Raw genomic sequence first — 21,993 nt, forward strand, 5'->3', positions numbered from 1 at the left:
AGAGGGCGGTGGTCACGTGCGCATCGGGTCTGCTGTGTCGGAGCAAAGAATTGTGGGAAATAATCTCCATTGCCTGCTTTTTTCGAAATTGGGTTGAGCACGGATGTTTGTTCTGCCTAATTCATTTTCATGTGCCTGTTTTACGTTGTTTCACTCTGAGGTATTCTTTTTTTTTTTTTTTTTTTTTTTTGCACCATAAGTGTGAAGAGCAAATAGGAGGAAGACATTCTTTAGAGTCTGATGTGGCTAAATAAAAGCATTAAGTGTCGGCTGCTCAAGCAATTTCAAATTAAAAGCTCCAAGCTTCCTCTTTGAATTTAGTATGTAGCATATTATGTATTACGCCTCAGGAACGGCAAATGCCGCCCCCTATGAAGTGCCGCCCTGGGCGACCGCCCACATCGACCATATCAAAAACCGCCACTGGTCAGAGCAGACAGGAGGAAGAGAGCAGCGTGAGCGCGGAGGGGGCGTGTCTGCAGCTGTGAAGGCCGACCAGAGTCTGTTATGGGATGGAAAGTTTTCTGGAAAGACAGTCAGTGGCGATCTCATAGGGACACATGAACGACCAAAAAGGAGAAGAAAAAACAACAACTTTATCCCCCTAGACTAAGACCACCCATTTCCGCGTAAAGTTAATTAAATTTGCGTCAGGGCGTCCTCACCATCCTGCTACGATGACACGCTGGGGGGGGGGGGGGGGGGGGGGTTTGCACGCGGAGGGGAAACAACTAACAGGTAGGAGGCGGGGGCGGGGCTTATACTCACCACTTGTGATTCCAGACAAACTAACAGCTGCTTCCAAATAAAACATAGTTGTCATCAATAAAATTAAAATAATTTTTTGGGTTTACTAGATTTAAAGAAAAATAAAAAAAATAAAAAGGAGTCAAAGTGAATCTGTTTCCATCATCTCACTCATCTTAACTCTGGTGTTTGACAGAAAAGTCTATTCAAGGTTGTGGAAAATGGACAAAACAACAAAGGAAACATCACGCTCATAAAGAATACAAACAATTAAATTAAATAATCAAATAAATATCCTGAGAGCATTTTGAATCAATGCAAGTATTGCCAAGTGAACTATTGTGATATATCAGCAAAACCATTTGTTCTAACATCCCTAGTGTTGGGGCTCCCTGTGCTTTCATCTCAGTGGGAAACTGATCCAAATGGCTCTTTGAGAGGTTCAGGTTGCTGACCCCTGGTCTAGCACATCCACATACATTCCAGGTTTGTACTGGAACATTATCATGTATAAAGTAAAAAGAACAATGTTGTTGCATAAAGAGGAAATAAAACACTTTATGTTCTTAATCTGTTGTTTATTTTTCGTCCTCAAAGTATCGATAAGAGTATCATTAAAATACAGACCGATAAGAAGTATCAATAAGAGTAGTAGTACCGTTAAAACCTTAACGATACCCATCCCTACCAGTGTCCTACATGTTTTCCAACCATTCTAGCATCTAACCAGCAAAACACACTTGATCAGGGTAATCAGCAACAGGTAGAGCGTGTTTCTGAAAATCCAGCCGGCCTCTGAGGCTTGGAGTTCAGCCCCCTTTGCTTTAAACCATCTTCAGATGTGTGTTCTAAATCAACAGGTTTTCAGTGAAAACCAAAAGGGAGAAAAAGCATACCTTTGTGGAATCAAATAAAATTTAAAAAACAAATCCTATTTTCTGGAATTCAAGTACCAGCTATTGTTGTTTTTTTTCTTTTTACCATTTTAAAAAGACTGTAAAGGTTACCTGGCACTTGTGGGGTCTCTCTGTTGTGTGCACTTGCTTGATATGCCCATTCAGATGGTCTGGTCTGAAAAAACATCCAAGGAAAATATGCATGACAGTATCCCATAAAAGAAGTTTCTCTTGTCAAGTTTTCTAGACTATTTACCTAAAAACAGCATTAGTCTATGAAAATCGACAAGCTGTATCAGTCTTTTCTACTCAATCTTCCCTCCAACTCGTCCCCATTAGTGTGGTGCTTTTTGTTACTGCTGCATGTCAATTTATGTGTGAATTACCAAAACATAGGAGATTTCTTTTTACATGTAAAAAAATATATATTTAAGATTAAATATTAAAATTTAAGGGGGGAAAAAACAGAAACTGATTAATAAAACCAAAAGCCTGTGATGCAGTGTACAGGTGTGCAACAGTGTTTGTCTGCACCTAACCTCCAGTCCAGTAGGTGGCGCACGAGTGACACTAGTGGACTGATAAAGCATGTTTTATGGGTGTGACATAGAAAATGATAAAAGCTGAATCACTGACTGATCACCTAAATAAAGGCAGTTTTTAAACAGACTTAGTCGGTTTAAACATAATCCCCTATAATAATAATAATCATAACCTGATTTTAATAATATTGTTCCAGTTTTGTTAGGGGGAAAAAAATTGCGTGTGATTTTACTTTCCTACGAGAAATGAGCTGTTTTTGCACCATAGTTGTATTTCAGGTTGTGTCTGAATTCCTTCCCTACTCACTATATAGTGCGTTTGTCATTTTGTGTAGCTGTCCGAACCTACAATTCCCAAATCAAGTACCCTAAATGTTTCCCAGGAGTCTCTGCGAAAAACCAGTGTGCATCGATGCTCACTACATCGGTGAATATAGACCACAATGCATTGCGTCAGAATTCTTTTTTAAACCATTTTTTAATATATATATTTTTTAATAAACCATCAGCTTTTTTAATCTTTAGAAGACAGTGGACTCATAAACCTATGAGATATTAGATGTTAACTTTGTGGGAAATCTATGACGTCATATCCGCCATAAAACAAAAAAGGGTAGTGAGCATGGTGTCGCAGTTGATTTTAAAATTCAGGGCACTCGATTGATCCGCACTCAGATTTGACTGTAAGTCGGCTGTTTGACATGACAACACAAACACGCAGGTGTCACAAAATCATGCAACCCAAACTGAACGTCAGCAAACACTACGGCGCATGTCTGCGCGGACTCACCTGGAAAAGCCTTTCCCGCAGCTTTGGCACACGTACGGTTTGCCCACGGAGCCGTCATGGGACCTGACGTGGTACGACATCCTGTCCTTCCGCTTGAACCGCAGCCCGCAAACGGGACACGCGTACGGCTTCTCGCCAGAGTGGGAGAGTTTGTGTCGGTTCAGGTGGTACACGTCCCGGAACACTTTACCGCAGATCTCGCAGCCCACGTGCCGCCTGGTCCTCTCCCGTTTGCGGCCGTTGTCCAGCGCCAAGCCCCCGGGCAGCTGGATGCCGTTCTCCAGCGCCAGCAGAGAGAACCCCCCCGCGGCCGACAGGCTGTCCGGGAGGCTGCTGACGCCCCCGGACGAGGCTCCGTGCTGTGCTTCGTGGTTCTTCAGACGCGAAGCCTCCGTGAAGGCTTTCCCGCACGCCCCGCAAGGAAACAGCTCGCCGTGCTTCTGGTTGTTGTTGTTGTGGTGGTTGAAATGAGCGCTAGTTTCTTTCTTTGGTCTCCCCCTCCCCCTCTTCGATGCGGGGGAGCCCGCGTCGGGATGCGCCGCGCTCCCCGTTATTTCCGTTGACGGGGACACGGAGAGTCCTTCCACGGGCTCCAGCATCGGCACCGAGGACTCGCCCCCGTCCTCCAGCATCGCGGCCGCCGCCGCGCCGTCGTGGTCCTCCGCGTGCATGTGCGCGCCGGCGGCGAAGCCCTGCCCGTTCAGCAGCATTTCCGCTCCGTTCACCAGATCCTGCGGAGGCACCGGGAAGCCCAGCTCGACCGGCCCGCCGCTTTGGAAGAGGCTGGCGTCTCCTCCGCGGGCGGTGGGGACCAGGATCTGGACGTTGGACTGCTTGATGACCTCCTGGCAGATCTCGATGACGGAGCGCATCAGCAGGAACTTTGCGGCTGTCATGAGCTCCGGGAAACACTCCAGGCGAACCACGATCCTGGAGGTGTAGGCGAAGTCCAGGATGTCCTTAAAAACTTTGGGGCTGATCGTGTGCATCTCCAGCTCCCGGGCGTCCCCGTCACCCTCCGCTTGGCGGCCAAACACCGCCTCGAAGTACTCGCTGCAGGCGGCCAGCACCGCCTTGTGAGCGGGGAAGCTCTCCTCTCCGACGCGCAGCAGCACGTCGCAGAACCTGCCTCCATCTTTCCTCTGAACGTTGAGGTTGTATAGCATCTCTGCGCTGTGCCTGCTCACCTGGTAGGTGTAGGAGGAAGTCCAAGACGGCTCTGCTACTTTCTCCATTCCAGATTCATCCAAGTCCAAGGGGTGTTGGCGACAAAGGCGGGAGAAACGGCTGAACGCGCGTGCAGACGCGGGCACGGCTGAAACAAGCTAGCTGCAGACCCAAACCGAGCCGCCCCTGCCGTCGATTTAGCATCCGCCGTTACACATTAGCAGTAGCGGGGGGAAAATGGCAGCCCCCCAGCTTCCTGTGAACTTTGACCCCGTCTTCTTAAAGGGTGGGGGGTCGTCAGTTAACATTTCTCCGGTTCGATGAAAACATTGACCGTTTTCCGTATCTAACAATGCGCGCTTCCCCGCACGGCGTCACCGCTGCGGGGGTTCGAGGTTTTCTTTTTTTTGTTTTTTTTTTCTCGGTTACCGCGCAGGTCTCTTCCTGCCGTCTGCCCCTCCCCCTCCCCCCGCAGGGCCGAAACCCCCCTTCCCTCTGGAAATCCACACAAAACCCATCATTTCTTTCTTTCTTTAAATTGAAAAATCACTTGAGGTTTACAATATTGTTGGACAAAGTGTTCATCAAATTACAATTACAACAGGCATAGAAAAATGTAAACAACTTTGATAAAGTAAAAAAAAAATACAATTAAACAGATAAAAACAAACTTAAATAAAAAATATTAAAATAAACCCGGTTACATCTCCATCTAAGACTTTCAGCAAATGTTGCATTTCCTACAAATGACAGGAGTTTTAACTTGTTCTGTTGGCATTTTTACAAACATGAAGAAGATTAAAATGGCATTTCTGAGTATTTCTGAGTACTCAAGCTGTGGTGAATAAGAAGTAGACAAACGTGTGACGGAGAACACATAACAGTGAGCCACCAGCAATCACTTGTAGATCCAGGAACGTCTTTGTTTCCTCGTCCGAGCTGGCATCCCGCTCAACACTGTATGTCTGGATAGCTCTGATATGCTCGCACCGGTAATGTCAATATGAGGAGCTGTAAGCCAGCAGGAGAGTAAACAAAGGGGTGACGGGAAGTGTGGGTGGGGTTGCTTCACACCAACGGTCCCACCCATAATTTCTCATGAAATACTGCTCTTCTGCTGAAACGGTGTCCCAGAAATGACAGGGGGGTATTCCAGAAAGCAGGTTATGCTAGCTCCCACGATAAGTTTGAGGCTAAGGAAGTTGATAACCTCAGCTTTCGGTTCCAGAAATGGAGGTATTTTTCAGGGTAGGTCAAGTTACCATGGCAACTCATGCTCTGAACATAACCTGGTCTGGAGCAGGTTTAGTTGAAGATTAGTTTGTTTACAGAGAGGTGAAGCAGCATGGCGTGTCCATTTGAAGATGATTTAGTGGATGAAAAAGCTCAGATAATACTTTTTCCACCATGAGAGGGTGATAAAACCACATATGGATGTTGGAAAGATAAACTTTTTTACTTTGATCTAACTTAATTATTTGCTTCAGTTAAGAAGCAAATTCGTTTTAGTTAAGTCAGTTTAAAAATAACACGTAGTTTCCAGACAGTTATTTTCCTTTCGTTCAAATTAATTCAATTAAGTAGGTGTAACTTTGATGCTGCTGTTAGATCGGCACCGCAAGGGATTCTGGGATATCATTCCCTTTGCCTGTCTGGACGGATTTGGGTTTAAAGGCCCGTACACACCGGGACGAATATTCGCCAGGCGTTATTCGCCAGCGTTTTTCGCCACGTTTTTTTGTGTTCACACCCAGGCGATTTTCGCTGACGATGAGCAGAGCGACCATGCAATTTCATTCCCTGACATTAGATGGCGCTTAATGTAAACAGAAATGCTCCTGTACACAAGGTGGCGCTGCGCAACTTTACGCTTCTTAAAGTCGCTTTTCACTCAGAAGAAGAGAGCAAGTATTTACGCGATTGTCAGAATCAAACAAAGACAACATGAATATTTCAAGCACCAGTAGCTCCAACTGGTGCTTGGTTCGGGGATATTTTAGAATGTCCATCATTATTTCTTCGCGGCAGTGTAGACGCTACTTGGCGTCTATCTTCTTCGCTGGTATGTGTGCTCAGCAAGGCAGTTTTGTGTTTGAGCGCCCCCAAGTTGTGTTTTACTGTAACTTCAGAAGCTCCAGACACGTGTGCAAAAGCGCCATTCTCATTGGTCGAGTAGATTTCGACGCAACGCGTCGAAAAAAAACAACGAACCAGAGGCGTTTTTTTTTTTTGACGCTTTGACGCGTGGCGTTTCTTCGCGTCGGTGTGCACACTCTCATTGGTGCCCTTTGTTTAGTCACGAGGCGTTAAACGTCGGCGAAATTCGTCCCGGTGTGAACAGGCTTTTAAGGCCCGTACACACCGGGACGAATATTCGCCAGGCGTTATTCGCCAGCGTTTTTCGCCACGTTTTTTGTGTTCACACCCAGGCGATTTTCGCTGACGGTGAGCCGAGCGAACATGCAATTTCATTCCCTGACATTAGATGGCGCTTAATGTAAACAGAAATACTCCTGTACACAAGGTGGCGCTGCGCAACTTTACGATTCTTAAAGTCGCTTTTCACTCAGAAGAAGAGAGCAAGTATTTACGCGCTTGTCAGAATAATACAAAGAAAACATGAATATTTCAAGCATCAGTAGCTCCAACTGGTACTTGGTAAGGGGATATTTTAGAATGTCCGTCATTATTTCTTTGCGGCAGTGTTGACGCTACTTGGCGTCTATCTTCTTCGCTGGTATGTGTGCTCAGCAAGGCAGTTTTGTGTTTGAGCGCCCCCAAGTTGTGTTTTACTGTAACTTCAGAAGCTCCAGACACGTGAGCAAAAGCGCCATTCTCATTGGTCGCGTCGAAAAAAAAAAAAGAACCCGAGGCGTTTTTTTTTTTTTTGACGCTTTGGCGCGTGGCGTTTTTTCGCGTCAGTGTGCACATTCTCATTGGTGCCCTTTGTTTAGTCACGAGGCGTTAAACGTCGGCGAAAATCGCCGGCGAAATTCGTCCCGGTGTGAACAGGCCTTTAGTGTGGGTTTTTTACAAAATGTGTTTAGTTGTATAGCTGTTTAACCTTGTTTTGCCGAGCTAATTTGTCCTACTATGCTTACGTCTCTGCACCATGAGTGAGAGTAAAGGAGAGGATGATGAGTTTATATAGCACCTCTACCAACCAAACCTGTTATGATAGTGATGGAATATTCAGTTATGAATTTTTGCACTCCGTGCATTTTTTTCCGTTCTTTTTATTGTTATAAAAATGAGCATATCTGCCGGCTCAAACGTAGACATATGAAAGTTCAAGAAATATAAGTAATTAAGATGGAAAAAAGATTAATGAAGTAATGTGACATTTAGTTAGATAAATACGTAAATTTGAGTTGTATAAACAATTAGAGTTTGAATAAATTTAACTAAATTATTTTTCAGCCGTGTTACTTTTTTGATGGACTTATAATTTCTATCCGCCGTCATTAAAATCTCACACTCCGTCTCAAGTGTCGCGCTTTCTTTTTTTTTTCTCCACGCGTTTCCATGGTGACTCCAGAAATCGGCGATCTATTGAGAATGTCTTTATGTACCGTGCGTTAACCCAGGGTTACCAAGTCGAGCGTAATTACGCCAACTCATATCCGGTCTTTTGGAACCGACATACCCAGAGTAAGCAAGTTCAGGCGGATTTCAGCCAGAGTTCAGGCTTAAAGTCAGGGTAGTTTAAACATGCTTCCTGGAATACCCCCCAGTTCTTTGGCTATAAACAGCATAATCATAATTAAAAGACCACTAGGAACACATTTACATTAGACCACTTTAAGGTAGGTATCTGAAATCAGGGTTTCAAAACTCCAAACCTCAGGGACAACTAACCTGTATGTCTTCCATGTTTAAACACACCTGATGTAGCTCATCATCAAGCTCTGCAGAGACTGGATAATTACAGTAGTTAGAGGCAGGTGTGTTGAAGAGGAGAAACAAAAGCCTCCAGGATGATGAAGCATGAGGAGTTCAGAAACAATTGCCTGAATGATGTCTGTAGTTGTGTGTATCCACTTTCTGTCAGTCTTCTACAAAAGGACACTATTCACAATGAGTTAGGAATATTGTTACCAGTGCTTTTCTTAATTCCAACGAAACGTGTAAAAGTTCCCTTTGATATCGTTAATAATCAATGAGAAGAAACACAATTTTCATTGGTTTGATATTTATTGCCCCCAAAATGAAGACAATCATAAAGATAGCCCCAAATAACAAACACTGACCATGTCAATAGCAGGCATGTCCACATTTGCCAGTATTTGTCTAACGATCCTCGCTAGCCTTATGATTCAGGGGTGCTCACATCCAGGCTTCGAAGGGACCTCCTGCTAGTTTTCCAGAAGCTCCGCCTCCTCTGCTGCTGTTTACCTGGATCAGGTGTGTTTAGCCAATAGGGAGCTTCATGGCAGGAAAACATGTAGGACGCCGGGCCTCGAGGCGGGGATTTGGGCACCCCTGCCTGAGACAACGTTCCACTCTTCCACGAGTGCTACATGCAGTTCTGTCAGGTCACTTGGGGGTGGGGTCCGATCACGAGTTTCTGCTTCAGCTGGTCCCAGACCTGCTCTATGGGGTTCAGGTCAGGGGACACTGCTGGTCAAACCACATGAGGTACTTTCACTTCTTGAAGTCCAGCTTTGACCACTCTGGCAGCACGTGGAGGGGCGTGATCATCCACGAACAGGAAGTTGGGGGGGTTCTGATGGAACTGGGGGATGGTGATGGTTTTATGAAGTCTTGAGGTCAGAACGTGCAGTGCCTGGACCATCTACAAGAACTACATCGGTTTTGCACAGACTGGTGATACCTGCACAGACTGTTTCGCCTCCTCCACCAAAGTGATCCCTGGGAAGTGAACCATGTTGACTTTGGCATATCGCTCACTTCGGCTGACAGTCATCAGTGAACAGGACAGTAGACTGGTGCTGCACTTTTCAGGTCACAAGTTCTTGTTCCCACTGCAAACGTTTCCTGAGGTGTCTTGGTGTCATTGGAGTCACCTGCAGCGGTCATCTGGTATTCAAGTCTTGAAGGCGTGGAGTCAGTTGTGACTGGTTTGTCTGGACACCCTAGTACCTGTCACATCTGGTAACGGGCCTGCAGCTATGTGGCGTTTGCTACACCTTATCTGAGGTCAGAGGTCTTTAGGTACTGGTCATAGCATTGGTGGGGCTCCACTCCGGCACTGTAAAAAGCATTTATTTGATATTGCTGACAAAAAAATCAAGGAAATATTTTACAAGCAATTTTTTGAAGTTTACTGAACCAAGCAGAATTTTCAGTTGGTAAAAACTAATATTCACTTTTTTATATTCAAATTTTTTACTTTTAAAACATTGTTAAATTTGAGCAGGTTGTACCTAATAAAAATAAGTTGGATGTAGCAAATGTATAATTATTTGACATACTTACATGTATTCATTTCAGTGAAGTCTTAGAATTTAAGTTTTGATAGTTATACTTTTTGTCAGGACTAATATGAATTTAAGAAATACGAAGAAGTCTTATTTTGAAAAGATTTATTCAGTATACAAACTTACAAATTTAGAAGTACTCTCTAAATTCCAAGTAGAAGTATGACAGTTAACTTAATAGCCAACTTAGTTTAGACATAACATAATTCAGTCAAATTGTCAATGTTTAAAACAGAAAAAACAGGGAGAATTTAGAGAGAACTAAGACTTTAAAACACTTCACAGGTTTTTTGGAGTCTTGGTGGATCTCAAACCAGCAAGTTCTTCAAAAATCGAATTTTCTTTTTATTCCTGATATTTCTTGGTGCATCTGGTGCGTAACGGAGCAAAACCTTCATTGGGCCTCATGCAACGCGCTGTGTGCAGGTGGGCCTGCTCGTCCGTTAATCCATGTGGTTGAATGATGAACTTTGAGTGACTTACTGGAAAAAAAAAATCAGCTTTTTATACCAACAGAATGTTGACATTGATGCAACGTTGAGGTTTTTTTTTTGTTCTGGCCCCAATGAGTAAAGCACAAACACTGTATAGCATATCCAATGAAATCAAAACCATGATTTCTAAACATGAACTAGACATGATAATCCATCCCTTTGTGTCCCCACATTTAGACGACTGCAGCAGCCTTTTTCACTCGTCTAAACAGAGAACCGAACCGTCTGATGCTGAACTCTGCTGCCAGGCATTTGACTCGCACAAACTAAAGAGCACACATCACCCCCATGTTAAAGTCTCTTCACTGGCTCCCAGGAACGTTCAGAATACATTTTAAGATCCTGGTCCTGACCTTCAGAGCCCTACAATCAGACAGATACCCTCTCCCAAAGGCCAAGACCCTCAGGGCAAAATCTGCTGATGGTCCCTGGCACACGTGAAAACCCAAGGAGAGACGTTCTTTCAGAGCAGACTGTGGAACAGACTCCCACCATCCTTACGTTCGCTGGACTCCATTAAAACCGCACTTAGAATCCGGCTCTCCAATCCCACTGCATGGCCGGTGACTGCATTTTGGGTATTTTTAACTGTGCTGTATTCTGTGAGAAGCACTTTGGGACCGTCTGAAAGGTGCTATAGAAGTACACCTTAGTTTTTCCAATGCCCCTAACTTTGTGAGTCCATCCTCAAATCTCTTTGCCCCCAAATTTTATAGGATTTGCTAAATTTTCAAGTCACCATGCTGCCGGTGATATTTCAAGAGTTGAAAGGACTAAAAATTCCACAAAAGACTTCTCCATAAAAACATTTGTTTTAGTTAAGCTGGTCTAAACTATTTGACCAATGTGGGCGATTGTACTTTAAATTTTACAACGTTGCCTTTTTACCAAAACCTTTGCCTCTTGACACTTCCATTTGTATTACTTTGACTAAAACAGCAATAAACATAAAATACAAAAATAATTTTAAAACCGTGCTTTACACAACATTTTATTTATTCTATTTGTGCTTATTATAACTTAACAGCACACAAAATGATCCCCAGCCACCCTCAAAAATGACAGAGCAGTGCAATCCTCCTAGTGACACACAAGATTGGAGAGCATACACTTCAGAGGGGAGCAGGTACCCAAAAAATGAGGAGGGGAAGGCACAAACTAGCTTGCTGCATCCACAGGGGGGTGTCTCGAGGGCCACTGATCATGCCACAAAGGAAAGGTGGAGTGTGTATCTACCATATCTCACCAACAGTGACCCTTTCTCCAACAAGGGGAAGTGAGAAGGATTTAAAGTAGACGTTGAAATTCTAGCTCATCATTTACTTTCAAGAGTTGTGACCTCTGCCCCTCCAACCAAAAAAATAAAAACCAAAACAACAACAAAAAAGCTATGTACATAAAGAATAACATTCTCCTGTGATCTGTACATGTGGGCCTGTACATTAATTACTGTCTAATACAAAAAAGAACATTGAACTCAAAACTTAAATCAGTATTTGCCCCCTCCAATGCTAGACATTCATGGCATGTTCAGAATGTCCCATCTTGCTCACCATCTGTCAAAATAAAGTTCACATTTTTATAGTTAACCGGGAGGTGAAGACGGGCATAAAGGAAGAAAAAAAAAAGGAAAAAAAAAGAGCCACCCCACTTCTACAGTCAGCGTTCTTATGGCCGGAACTCCAGTTCATCTACACTGATGACTTTGGCCGGCATGGAAGGCAGCGGTTGGTCGAGGACGTCCGAGCCGAACCATTTAGCAAGACCAAGAGGGGAGCTGCCCCGGTGTCGCTGAACGCCGTTTGTCCATTGAGGCCTGTGGCCATGTGACACTGGGATGCTTGGATGTACTGAAAAGACAAAGCGGGAGAAAAACGGTTTCAGAAAACCTCTGAATACGTTTGAACTGGAACTGTGGCACTGAACTCACTTGGTCTCTGGGATTGAAGCTGTGGGGGCATTACTGCCAGCTGCATTTGAGTGTTGGCTCTGGGAGGTAGAAGCGGATGCCCTGCGGCGCTCACAGGGTACAGTGGCTGTCCAAGAAGTGCAGGTGGCAAGCCTTGAAGTTGGGCTAAGATATTGCAAAAAATCTAGTGATCAAATCAGGCAAAAACTAGATGTACAACAACGGTAATAGTGCCTTACAAACCGCACACATACAAACCTGCTTGCAGAAGTGCAGGTCCCAGCTGCTGGGGCTGGATCCCCTGTTCCAGCATTCGCTGGACCACATTGGGGTGGAGCTGAGGAGGCGGCCGTACCATGGGGACATGGGACAGCAGTGGCACTGGGTAGACCGGACGAGGGAAAGATGAAGGGGGCCCTGGGGGAACCATGTTTACTGTATGGTGGCCACTTGGACTAGGCCTGAGACACTCTTGGCCTTTGTTTTGCAGAGGCTGTGAGGCGGCCTTCATCCCTGCTGATGATGCAACGCTTTCATCCAACGTTTCCAGGAAAGGATTAGGAGAGCTTCTGCTGCCTGGAAAACATAATTTTTATTAGGTTTGATCAATTAATCAGAAAAAAACGTGCGAAATATGAGACTTTAATAGAACTGACCATCTTGTGAGGGTGCAGTTGTCTCCTTTGCATCAGAAGGAAGGGATGCGTCATCTCTGGTTTTCTCCTTGGTTGCATACATTTTGCGAATTACAGAAGTGGGTGTAAATGATGGAGACAACTGCCAAAGAGCAACAGAGCAAGGCATTTAATAAACAGGACACCACATTGACCCCAACAGCAAGGTTCATCCTCACCATGCTAGTGACGGCATTTCCAGGAGAGTTTCTTCCAGCAGGAGGCTGAGGTCCAGGGGAATGGTTCACACGCTGTGGTCTGCCCATCACAAACAACCAAAGTCAGCCAAACCCAAAAACCAAACAAGTCATGTGCTCCACTTTCAGGTTTGTACATTTGTGCCACATTTCAGGGAATTGGATCAATGTTAAAACACTGACAATAAATAAATGATTGAGGCACGCAAGCTGCCAACAATGGAGTAATAAAATACACCAGGACTGCAGGATATGAGCAAAACCTGTGATGTAAATTATTAGTGATCAATACTGCGATGACCATGTGACTTAAGATACACGAACAAATAGAAAAACGATTACATCATTTCTATTTCATTGCAACCGTTTTATTTTAAAGAAAATTCACTTTATTTATGGTCCACTTTGATCACTTTCTTTTTGGCCAATTATTGGTTGAATACTATAAATCATTCAATCACTGTTTTCCTGTTTTTCTTTATTCTAGTATCTTCCTCCATTTTTTGCTGCTTAACTTCTACAATTTTTCATTTATTTCAACCTTTCAAATGTTCAGCTCGTTCAGATTTTTCCAGCTGTGACTTTTGGTCCTTCAAATCCTTGAACTTTTCCAGATATTCCAGGATTTCTGCCTCTATTGAAATAAATGGGGAATCCTTGGTGCAGAAGCTCGCTGGTTCGATACCCGGCTCTGGCATTTAAAAAAAAAGTTTTTTGCCAATTATTACCCTTTAAGTTTCATTTTCATTCAGCAATACACTGTTCAACCCTGCATTTTCTTCTGGATATGCAGCTCTTAGTTTGAAATTAAAATTCCTCAAAAGAATCCGTTTCAATGCATAAACCTTTGCAGGCACAAACAACTCATCATGAAAACTCCTGCCATTAATCACACTTTCACACGTTAACCATTGTCCAGTACTAGTTTAGATAGAAAGAGCAAAATCAAACCTATTCCGAAAAGCCCTGTCCTGGGGCTGCTTGTTGTAAGCTTGCTGGAAGGGTTGGTGAGCATGAAGAGCGAGGTCCTGGTGGAAGGTCAGGGCTTCCAGGTCCACTTGATTCATAGGCATAGACAGTGCTCTAATCTGGACGATACAAACGACAATAAAGCTTTAGACCCCTGTTTGGACAACACACACACACACACAATAAAGGGTCATGCAGGTTTCTAGGAAGACCGTTTGGCATCTTGACCATCATTCATTCATCTTCTTCCGTTTTGTCCCTTTCGGGTTCACGGGGCTGCTGGAGTCTATCCTGGCCACTTGTGGGTGAAGGCAGGGGACACCCTGGACAGGTCTTCAATCACACACACATGCACACACACATGCACACCTAGGGACAATTTAGAGTAACCAATGAACCTTTGAAGCTGGAGTCCCTGGAGAAAACCCACGCATGCACGGGGAGAACATGCCAACTCCACACAGAAACGCCCTCCTTTGATGTTCTGGTTCAGATCCCCCAGCCGGGACTTGAACCAGGAACATTCTTGCTGTGAGACAAGAGCGCTGACCACTGCACCACCAGTGCAGCTTAAACCAGTGCTTTTTTTAACCCCGTGAGCTGTGACAGATGGTCAAGTGTGCTGTCGTCCATTTTGCATCATTGGTGTAACTAACACTTAGGAGGAGATGAGCCGCGTTCAGCCAAACAGGAGTAGGACTGACACAGTAGCTGGGAATGACTGCCAACTGCTCTCATTTTGGAAAAAGTTCAACCCCTTAAAATGTCTCAGCCAATTATTGTTGGAGTCTTAATCATACATGTCAATCCAACCAAAGACACGCGGTGAACATCTTCCTTGTGCTGACATGGCTCATAAAGTCCATCAGTTCCAACAGAAGGTCGTGTTTGGCGGCGTAGCTTCCCACAGGATCTGCTGTCAGATCATGTAAAACTCTAACAATGCTTAGACAGGAGTCTGTCCTGCATCAGCGCTGCCGTTCTCGGACCACATCACCAGTGACTCATTGGGTTAATGCGACAACATCTCCTACTGCTAACCATCATAAGGCCCAATGCACACAAACAAACACTATTATGTTCTCTTTTGAGGTTTGTGTTATTAACAGCCAGAGATTCCAGAGTTCAAGTCTGTGGAAATCAGCTGCTTCCGTTAGAAAGATCAATGTCTGTATTGAAGGACAAATTCTAGCTCAAACTTCAAGCACTATTGAAACAATTAAGCAAAGTTTCAATATTAGCAATAAAAAAAGGAACAGAATTAAGGCTAATTTTTTTCACTAAAATTAAACAAAAACATTTGTTAGAGCCATGTTAAAACTATTAAACTATTATCCAGAGGGATTGGTACATCATGAACACAGACCAGTTTTCTTACATTTTCAGTTTCCTTGTGATTTTTCTGCCAAGGCAGAAAGTGGACATTTGCCAAAAAACACTGATGTGAACAACAAAAGCACAAACTTAAGAGTAGTTAAAGTATTTTTCAATAGTAATCAGATTAATATGTCCATTTTTAACAACCTACATGCGGCCAAACCAACAGAGGCAGCTCGCTTTAAGCCCAGGTTACCTGCTGCTGCACAGGACTGATGGAGCCGTGGAGACGGGAGAACTGATCTGGCAGAGGGGGCTGAGGACCAACGGCAAACCCTTTAGAATCAAACACAGTTGGTCAAACCCTCAGTGGGTCAGTCAACTTCATGAAAAGTCCCATTGCCTTTGGACTAAACTCTCCATCTCACCTGCAGGAGGCGGCAACCTGGTGCTGAAGTAGTCCGGAGATGGCGCCCTCTGTGGAAACAGGGGTGGCGAGGGGCCTTTGTGCAATAGACCCTGTAGGGGGGCAGCAGTCCCCGGAGCATCAGAGTTGCTCACCAGGCTGCCTAAAGGAGGCGAGGGGTCTCTGTGCCTCAAGAGCTCCTAAAACAACAGAAATAAAAAACTTTAACTGCCATGTTGAGACAAAGGCATCCTTTTTAGTCCCCAGACCTGATGTCCTCTTCAGGGTTTAGGCGAGCTCTTTGTGGTTACAAACTAGGGGTGTAGCGGTTAGCCGATTTCTATTCCAATCCAACCAGATTGAACAGTCTAAGGAAAGTTCTTAACCAAATTAAACCATTATAAATGGCTTTAAAATGAGGTCAATAAATACTCAATATTTGAAAATACAGTTTGGATGGAGGTACAGTGGCTTCATTTCTACTCTGTCATCACAGCGGTCAACACACACGTGATGACATCATCAAACACGGATCAGTCCAATGTGTGGACAGACTTTGAGTAAAGTCATGTGACCATCCAGTGTCTAGAATGTTCTAAGAATGTTCCCTTTGGATTCTTTGGATGTGGAAAAACAACTCTGGAAGTTTGGATAAAGATGTTATGGATCGACCTCGAGCTAATATCGACTATGAATCATATCGGCAACCACCAATTATGATATGAATCGAATCTTTAAAGAAATCTACCCCCATTACAGACCCACGTGTGCAAACTTATGTCTTTACGGCTTTCCTTTGTATGTCTGACAAACTTCTGAATTTACACATTGAAAACTGTGCTTTTTGTGAGAAGCAGTCTGAGCAAAACGTTCATTGCTTTGAATGTCAAAACAAATCATTTGCCTTTAAAGGCATGCGACCTACCGAATGCAGCTGTGAGAAAACAAACGCCATCCATACCTGAAAGGGGTTTTTCTGCTGCTGCGGCATCACAGCTTGGTCTGCTGGTTTCTGAGGGTTTTGGAAAAAAGAACCAAACAAAAAAACGTAAATGTTTCCCCCGAAACTTCATTCCTTCTCATCAAGCATTTTTCCACAACGAATCATTTGTGAGCAGCCCAAGTACTCACCACTATTCTGTTCATTTTAATGTAAAAACCAAGCGGACATGAAAACACGGCAAACGCATGCGGAGCATGTAAAGTCAGTGTTCGTCATGCCAGCAGTGATGCTTCATTCATAACCACAACATGCTCCTCAGTGGTTTTTAAAGACATTTTGTTCTTATTTGACGCAAAGGATCGCAATCGAACAACAAGAGCAGATTTTAAAAGGAACGGCTGCCATACCAATCTGTAGCCACCATCTTTAAATCAGATTATTTACATTTAGCTTCTATGCTTGTGTCATGGGGGGGGGTCGCTTGTTTTGGTTGAGAAGAGGGGCACAGTGGGGTCAAAATACTTACACTGTTGGAATTGGGTCTGGGGTGACTTGGCAGAGTTCCACTTGCCTTCATGCTGCTGACCAGTTTGTTGAAGGCTGACATGTCAGTGTCGCGCGAGCGCGGCCGGCTACTAGAGCCGCCAGTTAACGCTTCCTCTAAATGCTCCGCCATGAAGGGCGTGCCGTTCCCGTGCCCCGGAGACGCCTTTGGCACAGGCGCTTCAGAGGACAGCCTCATCCCCTTCATGTTTCCTTCCACATCCTCCAGCGACAGAACCACCCCAGAGTTAGCTGGTTAGAGGACAGACGCTTTCAGCAAAGAAAAGGCTCAAACCAACGCTAGAAAATACTTTGTCTTCAGTTGACTTTCTAGATGAAACAAAAGAGCAGAAAACGTTGAAACTCATCTTGATGGGTCACATCGTTTTCCTGGTTTTCCCCAGACGGGTTCAACGATTACACAGAATACTAAAGTTACATCTACACAATACTATATACTTGGAATTGTAGAGTAAAATCCTCCTTTATTCAGACTAATCAGCTGTAAAAGCTAATTATTAATATGATATATATTAATAAAACAATTTTCACAAGACTAAAACTATTTTTTTAAATAGATTTTTGCCAAATTGACAAAGAACTGGGTTTTTCTTTTTAACGCCTTTGATGCAAATATGCATCAACCACTACGGCCCCAAAATGACCTAAATAGGCATCTACTTGAAAACAAAGATGTGATTCATGTAACTCAGACATCGAGGGGTTAAATGTGTCCAATTCCATACATCCAAACAGGTTCCAGACCCAGATGGGGTCGGATGGATGAATCCACACTCACTGCTTTCTCGTAGCCGAGCTTTGTTGACAGATAAAGTAGACAAGAGAGGTTTCAGGTCTACTTTGGCCTTCTGCAGCAACTCCAGGATGTCCACCTTTTCTTTGGACTCAGACGGCTGAATGGGCGTGAAGTATGACGCAGGACCTTGACAGAGAGACATGGAGGCCGGTTCAAAACCCGAGACAACAGAGGAAGATTGGGAAGGACAATGATGCCCTCGCCGTGGTATCTTTGCGTTTTATCATTTTGGATGTTTGTGGTTTTTAGCATAAACTGATTCTTCCCATCTGCGTGTAAGACAGAAATAAGGGCATCACGTCACTTACGTGCGAGTTTTTCCAACTCCTCATGGGGGGTAGACCTTAAACTGCTGGAATGACTGCCTGATGGGCTTAAACTGCTGGAAAACCACTGACTGAAGCGACTCGCTGACACAGGGCCCTCCCCCAAAACGTCCTCGATCATCTGAAAGGCAAAAAGAAAGGCTTGTGAGGGAGACTGGGAAAACATGTGCACAGAAGAGTCAAAGAATGGAACTGGGAAACTTCCTTTTAAAAAGCTTTTTATCGATTTGCAGAAAAGTGCTAAGACATGAAACAATAACCTTCAATATATACTGTACTGCCGTTTGGTCACAAGGATTTATTTTAGAACGCCTGGTCGTCTGAACTGCTCGGTCCAGCAGCACAGATGGGCTTACATTCGGATTGTTGACCCAACAGAAGCTCATCATTTAGTGACAGCGCCCACCGCCGGAGGTTTAGGTGGGACCAGAACAGTGCAGACGTGCAAAAAACTAAATTAACAAAACCTCAGTAATAAAAACATGGCTATAGATGTAACATTAGAGGAGAGAAAAGCACTGTGACGCATTTGACAACAGTGGAGCATGAGAAGTAATGACCCCCCTTCTGGCTGATGTTCTGGACATGCAGTCATAATGAAACAGCCTGGTACTTACAGAGGCCAGTCCTGGCATAGTCTTCTCCAAATTGAAAAACTCATTGAAGTCAAAGTCTCTGCTGGACTGGTCTGGAAGAACATCAGGATGTGGAACCTCCTGATCTGCTGTGGACGGCAAACTCACATCCTGGTCCTCCACTAATCCACCGTTAACATCCACAGCTGTGAGAAACGGAACAGACCCCCCAGCAGTAATGATTTTCTGGCCAACTTTAAAACAGTCTTCAATGTACATGTGAGCGACCTTCTTTGATGGGCTCCGTCCGCTTCCTGGACCTCTTGGACTTGCGTTTATCCTCCTCCAGGATCTTGTCGTCAAATCCGGTGAGTTCGATGGTTTCCGACTGGCTGGTGGGGCCTCCTGAGAACCACTCTGGCTCCTCCTCAACATACGAGTCGTTTCTTCTCCTCTCACTAAACACACGTTTGTCACCAAAATCTCTCTGCCAGTTCAGAAAAGGGGTCGGTGGACATGGAAAAGGGAATAACGATGGACTACTGAATGCAAAGTATTGAGAACTTCTTTCAACAGGGTTATACTAAAATACAAGACTAGTCATCATAACAGGATAATTTAAAGAAAATTCTTTAAAGAGACCTAAATGTTTGTAAAAATGGAAGAAACCAACCCTGAATCTTTTATCTTTGAAGTCTCTCTCTCGTTCTCTGTCCTTCTCTACTCGGGCTTCTCTCTCAAAAACCCGCGCTGGGATGATGCGGCCGCTGCCAATCCTGCGGGGGCCTCCAAGACGCAGGCTCTCATTCTCCTTGTTTTCCAGAGGACTGGTTGGGCGACGGACGTGAGCAGCGGGTAGGGCGTTGCCTTGACATCCACTGCCAAAACTACGGCGCTGTGGACTAAGTATGACGTCCAAGTCGTCCTCCTTCAACCGCTCACGGGGATCTTCATGGAAATAGGTGAGAAAAGAAGTTTCATTCAGAAATTTCAGTAAATATTCCTGAAAGCTTGAAGTCACAACTACAGAAAAGTCTTGTGGTATTCCCACCACTGTCTCACTCTTGAAGTGCACATACCTGGGATTCTTCGCTTTAAAGGAACCCTTTCATCCATGTAGTCCTTCTTAAAACCTTCCACCGGAGAGCTCCGCTCTGAAGTTGGATAGAGTGAGGCATGCCACTTTTCTGGGTCCCAAACTCCATCACTAAAGAACAGTTTTTAGGGGAAGGTGAGCAAAGAAATGTAACATAAAGATCAAGTAGGGCTGGCTGGTTAAAACACACATAGAATACGTTTCAGTATTTTTGGAAGTATATACTAACCCTAAAATTAACCAACCAACCAACCTCAGAGTAATTGTAACTGACATATCCTGTTCGGAACAAAAGGTCAAACTGTTGCGATTTTAGTCACTAAGTGAACTAAATCTGCCACAATCAAATGTAAGCTGATAAAATATGATATATAATCAAGAGGCAAAAAAAATATCTATGACTAACCCTTGAAATAAAAAAGAAAAGCATTTCACAAGGAGACGGTTTTACCTGTCATATTTCTCTGAGAGACACTCAGGCCTTTGATTGGAAATGGGAAGCTCTTTTATCCTGAGAAGCTCTTCCTGTGCACAAATGCTTGTGTTAAAAGGAAAACGGTGTGGAATAAGCAGCAACGTTTAGCTGACGCGTCTCATCACCTTGGTGTATCTGTAGGCAGACGTAGCCAGTGCCTGTTGCTTGGACTCAGTGGACGCACTTTCATTCTGTTCTGAGGCATCTTTGTCCATGATGCAGGCAAAGCGGTTCCAGGTAAACTACTGATCCTGTTGAAAACGGCAGAATTTCACATTCGTTTGGTGTCATTAGAGGCAATAAATAAATAATTGGTCAACTTCTTGATATTAAATAAGTTTCAGAATCAGACAATGTCTTAGCAGGAAAAAAAAAAAAAACCAAACCTTTAAAGAAAGTTTCTTGTAAATACATCAAACAGTACACACAGATAATTTGTCAAACCCAAAATACTGTACTGGTACTTATTTTGGAGCTTTGCTGGCATAAAGCTTATAAAATATATATTTTTTTAACCTTGTAATCCTTGGCTTGGAGATGTTGATCTTTTAAGCAGAATCATTTGATGGGGCTCAAAACGCTTCAAATCAACGGGGATCAAACTTTTCAAGTTGTCCTCCATTTGTGGAACAACCTCTTCATCCGTCCATTGGTGGTTTTGGTCTAAACTTTTCAAAGTCATCAAAACCCATTTGTTCCGGAGGTTAGTATGTTGTTTATAGTTTATTTCCATTAGCTTTACATGCATCATGTCTACTATAGGATTATTTAAACTTGGTTGGTAATTGTAGTTTAGTTTTTTAAGCACTTTGTTTTCAAATCTGTAATTAAAATAGATATATACTGGGGGGGGAGTTAACTCACTTAACAGTGAAGACCCAAACCATCCGTCAGTGGAGACCAATTAGTGGCTTAATTGAAAGCATCCTGACAACACAAGTGGCAGTCAATTACAATGAATCGCAAAATGTTTGCGACAAATGTTGATGCCACCTGGTAACAAATTATTAACTACAAGTAGTATTTTTCCTCCACCCATTTACCTCAACATTAGAGAACAACAATAAACACAGGTTGGTTAATTATGGTTACCCGAGTTGAGACAGTCCGATGCAAACCCCTGAGAGTTGAGGGGATGGCAAAAATGTGATTCAACAGAAACTTGTCAAAAGCATCTTGAAAAACACAAACAAACAACTTACTCAGTTGAAATGATGCGTGAAATACTGCCGAACAGCTGCACTTCACGTTAGTTAGCAAGTTAGCCTAGCGCCTTTCGCTAGCTAACTAGCTGGGTAATGGGGATAATTCCCACCCCGCAAACAACAACTCATAAGGCGGTCGACTTTTCCAAAGAGCTATATTGTTACAGGCTATGGCAGGGTAACTCAAAATAGTATTTCTAGTCCAAATAATTAATCGGGTCGCACAGAAACTCTGTAATCACAAATTATTGTTTGCTCTTTCTCTTGTTTCTTAGTCGTAGCAGCGAATTTCCTACAATCACCGCTTTAAGAAGGTCCTCAGAGAGATTAAAAGGTGCCCGTCGCGCCTTTGTAGAATTTAAATTTTTGTTACTGAAGGTGTAGGAGCAATCTTGTTCTTATTGCTTAAATATTATATAGACGTAATAAATGTTTGTTAATTAATAAAATCGTGTATATTTATT

General features: G+C 43.7%; 2 protein-coding genes and 1 long non-coding RNA gene across 9 annotated transcripts in view; 1 reads left to right on the forward strand and 2 right to left on the reverse strand.

Moving 5' to 3' along the window:
* The window catches only part of LOC144992090 (uncharacterized), a 2,983-nt gene extending 1,772 nt beyond the window's left edge, over positions 1 to 1,211 (forward strand). Inside the window, exon 2 of the long non-coding RNA XR_013655888.1 lies at positions 437 to 1,211. This is a non-coding gene — a long non-coding RNA (uncharacterized LOC144992090). The remainder of the gene's footprint in view (positions 1 to 436) is intronic.
* Positions 1 to 4,558, reverse strand: part of patz1 (POZ/BTB and AT hook containing zinc finger 1) — a 21,519-nt gene extending 16,961 nt beyond the window's left edge. For 2 of the 3 annotated variants that reach the window (XM_023954682.2, XM_023954680.2), the window contains exons 1-2: positions 2,976 to 4,551; positions 1,755 to 1,818 (exon numbers count right to left, since the gene is read on the reverse strand). In XM_023954682.2, coding sequence (XP_023810450.1) covers positions 1,755 to 1,818; positions 2,976 to 4,210 — 1,299 coding nt within the window. In that variant the 5' untranslated portion in view covers positions 4,211 to 4,551. Of the gene's footprint in view, positions 1 to 1,754; positions 1,819 to 2,975 lie in introns of all 3 variants that reach the window. The other variant, XM_023954683.2, reaches the window with a different exon arrangement.
* Positions 4,559 to 11,055: 6,497 nt separating this feature from the next.
* Positions 11,056 to 21,869, reverse strand: eif4enif1 (eukaryotic translation initiation factor 4E nuclear import factor 1). Of its 5 annotated transcripts, none has more exons than XM_078946700.1 (20): positions 21,527 to 21,869; positions 20,450 to 20,575; positions 20,301 to 20,374; positions 19,833 to 19,960; positions 19,427 to 19,701; positions 19,042 to 19,240; positions 18,796 to 18,959; positions 18,161 to 18,299; positions 17,835 to 17,978; positions 17,064 to 17,287; positions 16,511 to 16,561; positions 15,572 to 15,749; positions 15,400 to 15,479; positions 13,809 to 13,945; positions 12,840 to 12,918; positions 12,643 to 12,763; positions 12,245 to 12,562; positions 12,008 to 12,151; positions 11,729 to 11,927; positions 11,056 to 11,633 (listed from the first exon to the last, which is right to left on the reverse strand). In XM_078946700.1, the coding sequence occupies exons 2-19, from the start codon at positions 20,537 to 20,539 to the stop codon at positions 11,746 to 11,748; spliced, it is 2,727 nt and encodes a 908-aa protein (XP_078802826.1). In that variant the 5' UTR covers positions 20,540 to 20,575; positions 21,527 to 21,869; the 3' UTR covers positions 11,056 to 11,633; positions 11,729 to 11,745. The 5 variants fall into 5 exon arrangements, with proteins under 5 accessions (XP_078802826.1, XP_011492864.1, XP_011492862.1 ...); XM_011494562.4 differs by having other exon boundaries at positions 17,019 to 17,287; XM_011494560.4 differs by having other exon boundaries at positions 11,056 to 11,927; positions 17,019 to 17,287.
* Positions 21,870 to 21,993: the final 124 nt, after the last annotated feature.

Source organism: Oryzias latipes, chromosome 5 (assembly GCF_053564925.1).
Source record: "Oryzias latipes strain Hd-rR chromosome 5, Olatipes_Hd-rR_3.1".
Taxonomy (NCBI): domain Eukaryota; kingdom Metazoa; phylum Chordata; class Actinopteri; order Beloniformes; family Adrianichthyidae; genus Oryzias; species Oryzias latipes.

Bases quoted from the DNA above. Each gene is read 5' to 3' on its own strand.
- eif4enif1 (XM_011494562.4), bottom strand. From the start codon at position 20,539: ATGGACAAAGATGCCTCAGAACAGAATGAAAGTGCGTCCACTGAGTCC. The intron at 17,979-18,160 runs GTAAGTGACGTG...CTCTCTGTCAAG, and splicing joins GGAGTTGGAAAAACTCGCAC to GTCCTGCGTCATACTTCACG. The intron at 17,288-17,834 runs GTGAGTGTGGAT...TCCTCTAACCAG, and splicing joins AGCTCGGCTACGAGAAAGCA to CTAACTCTGGGGTGGTTCTG.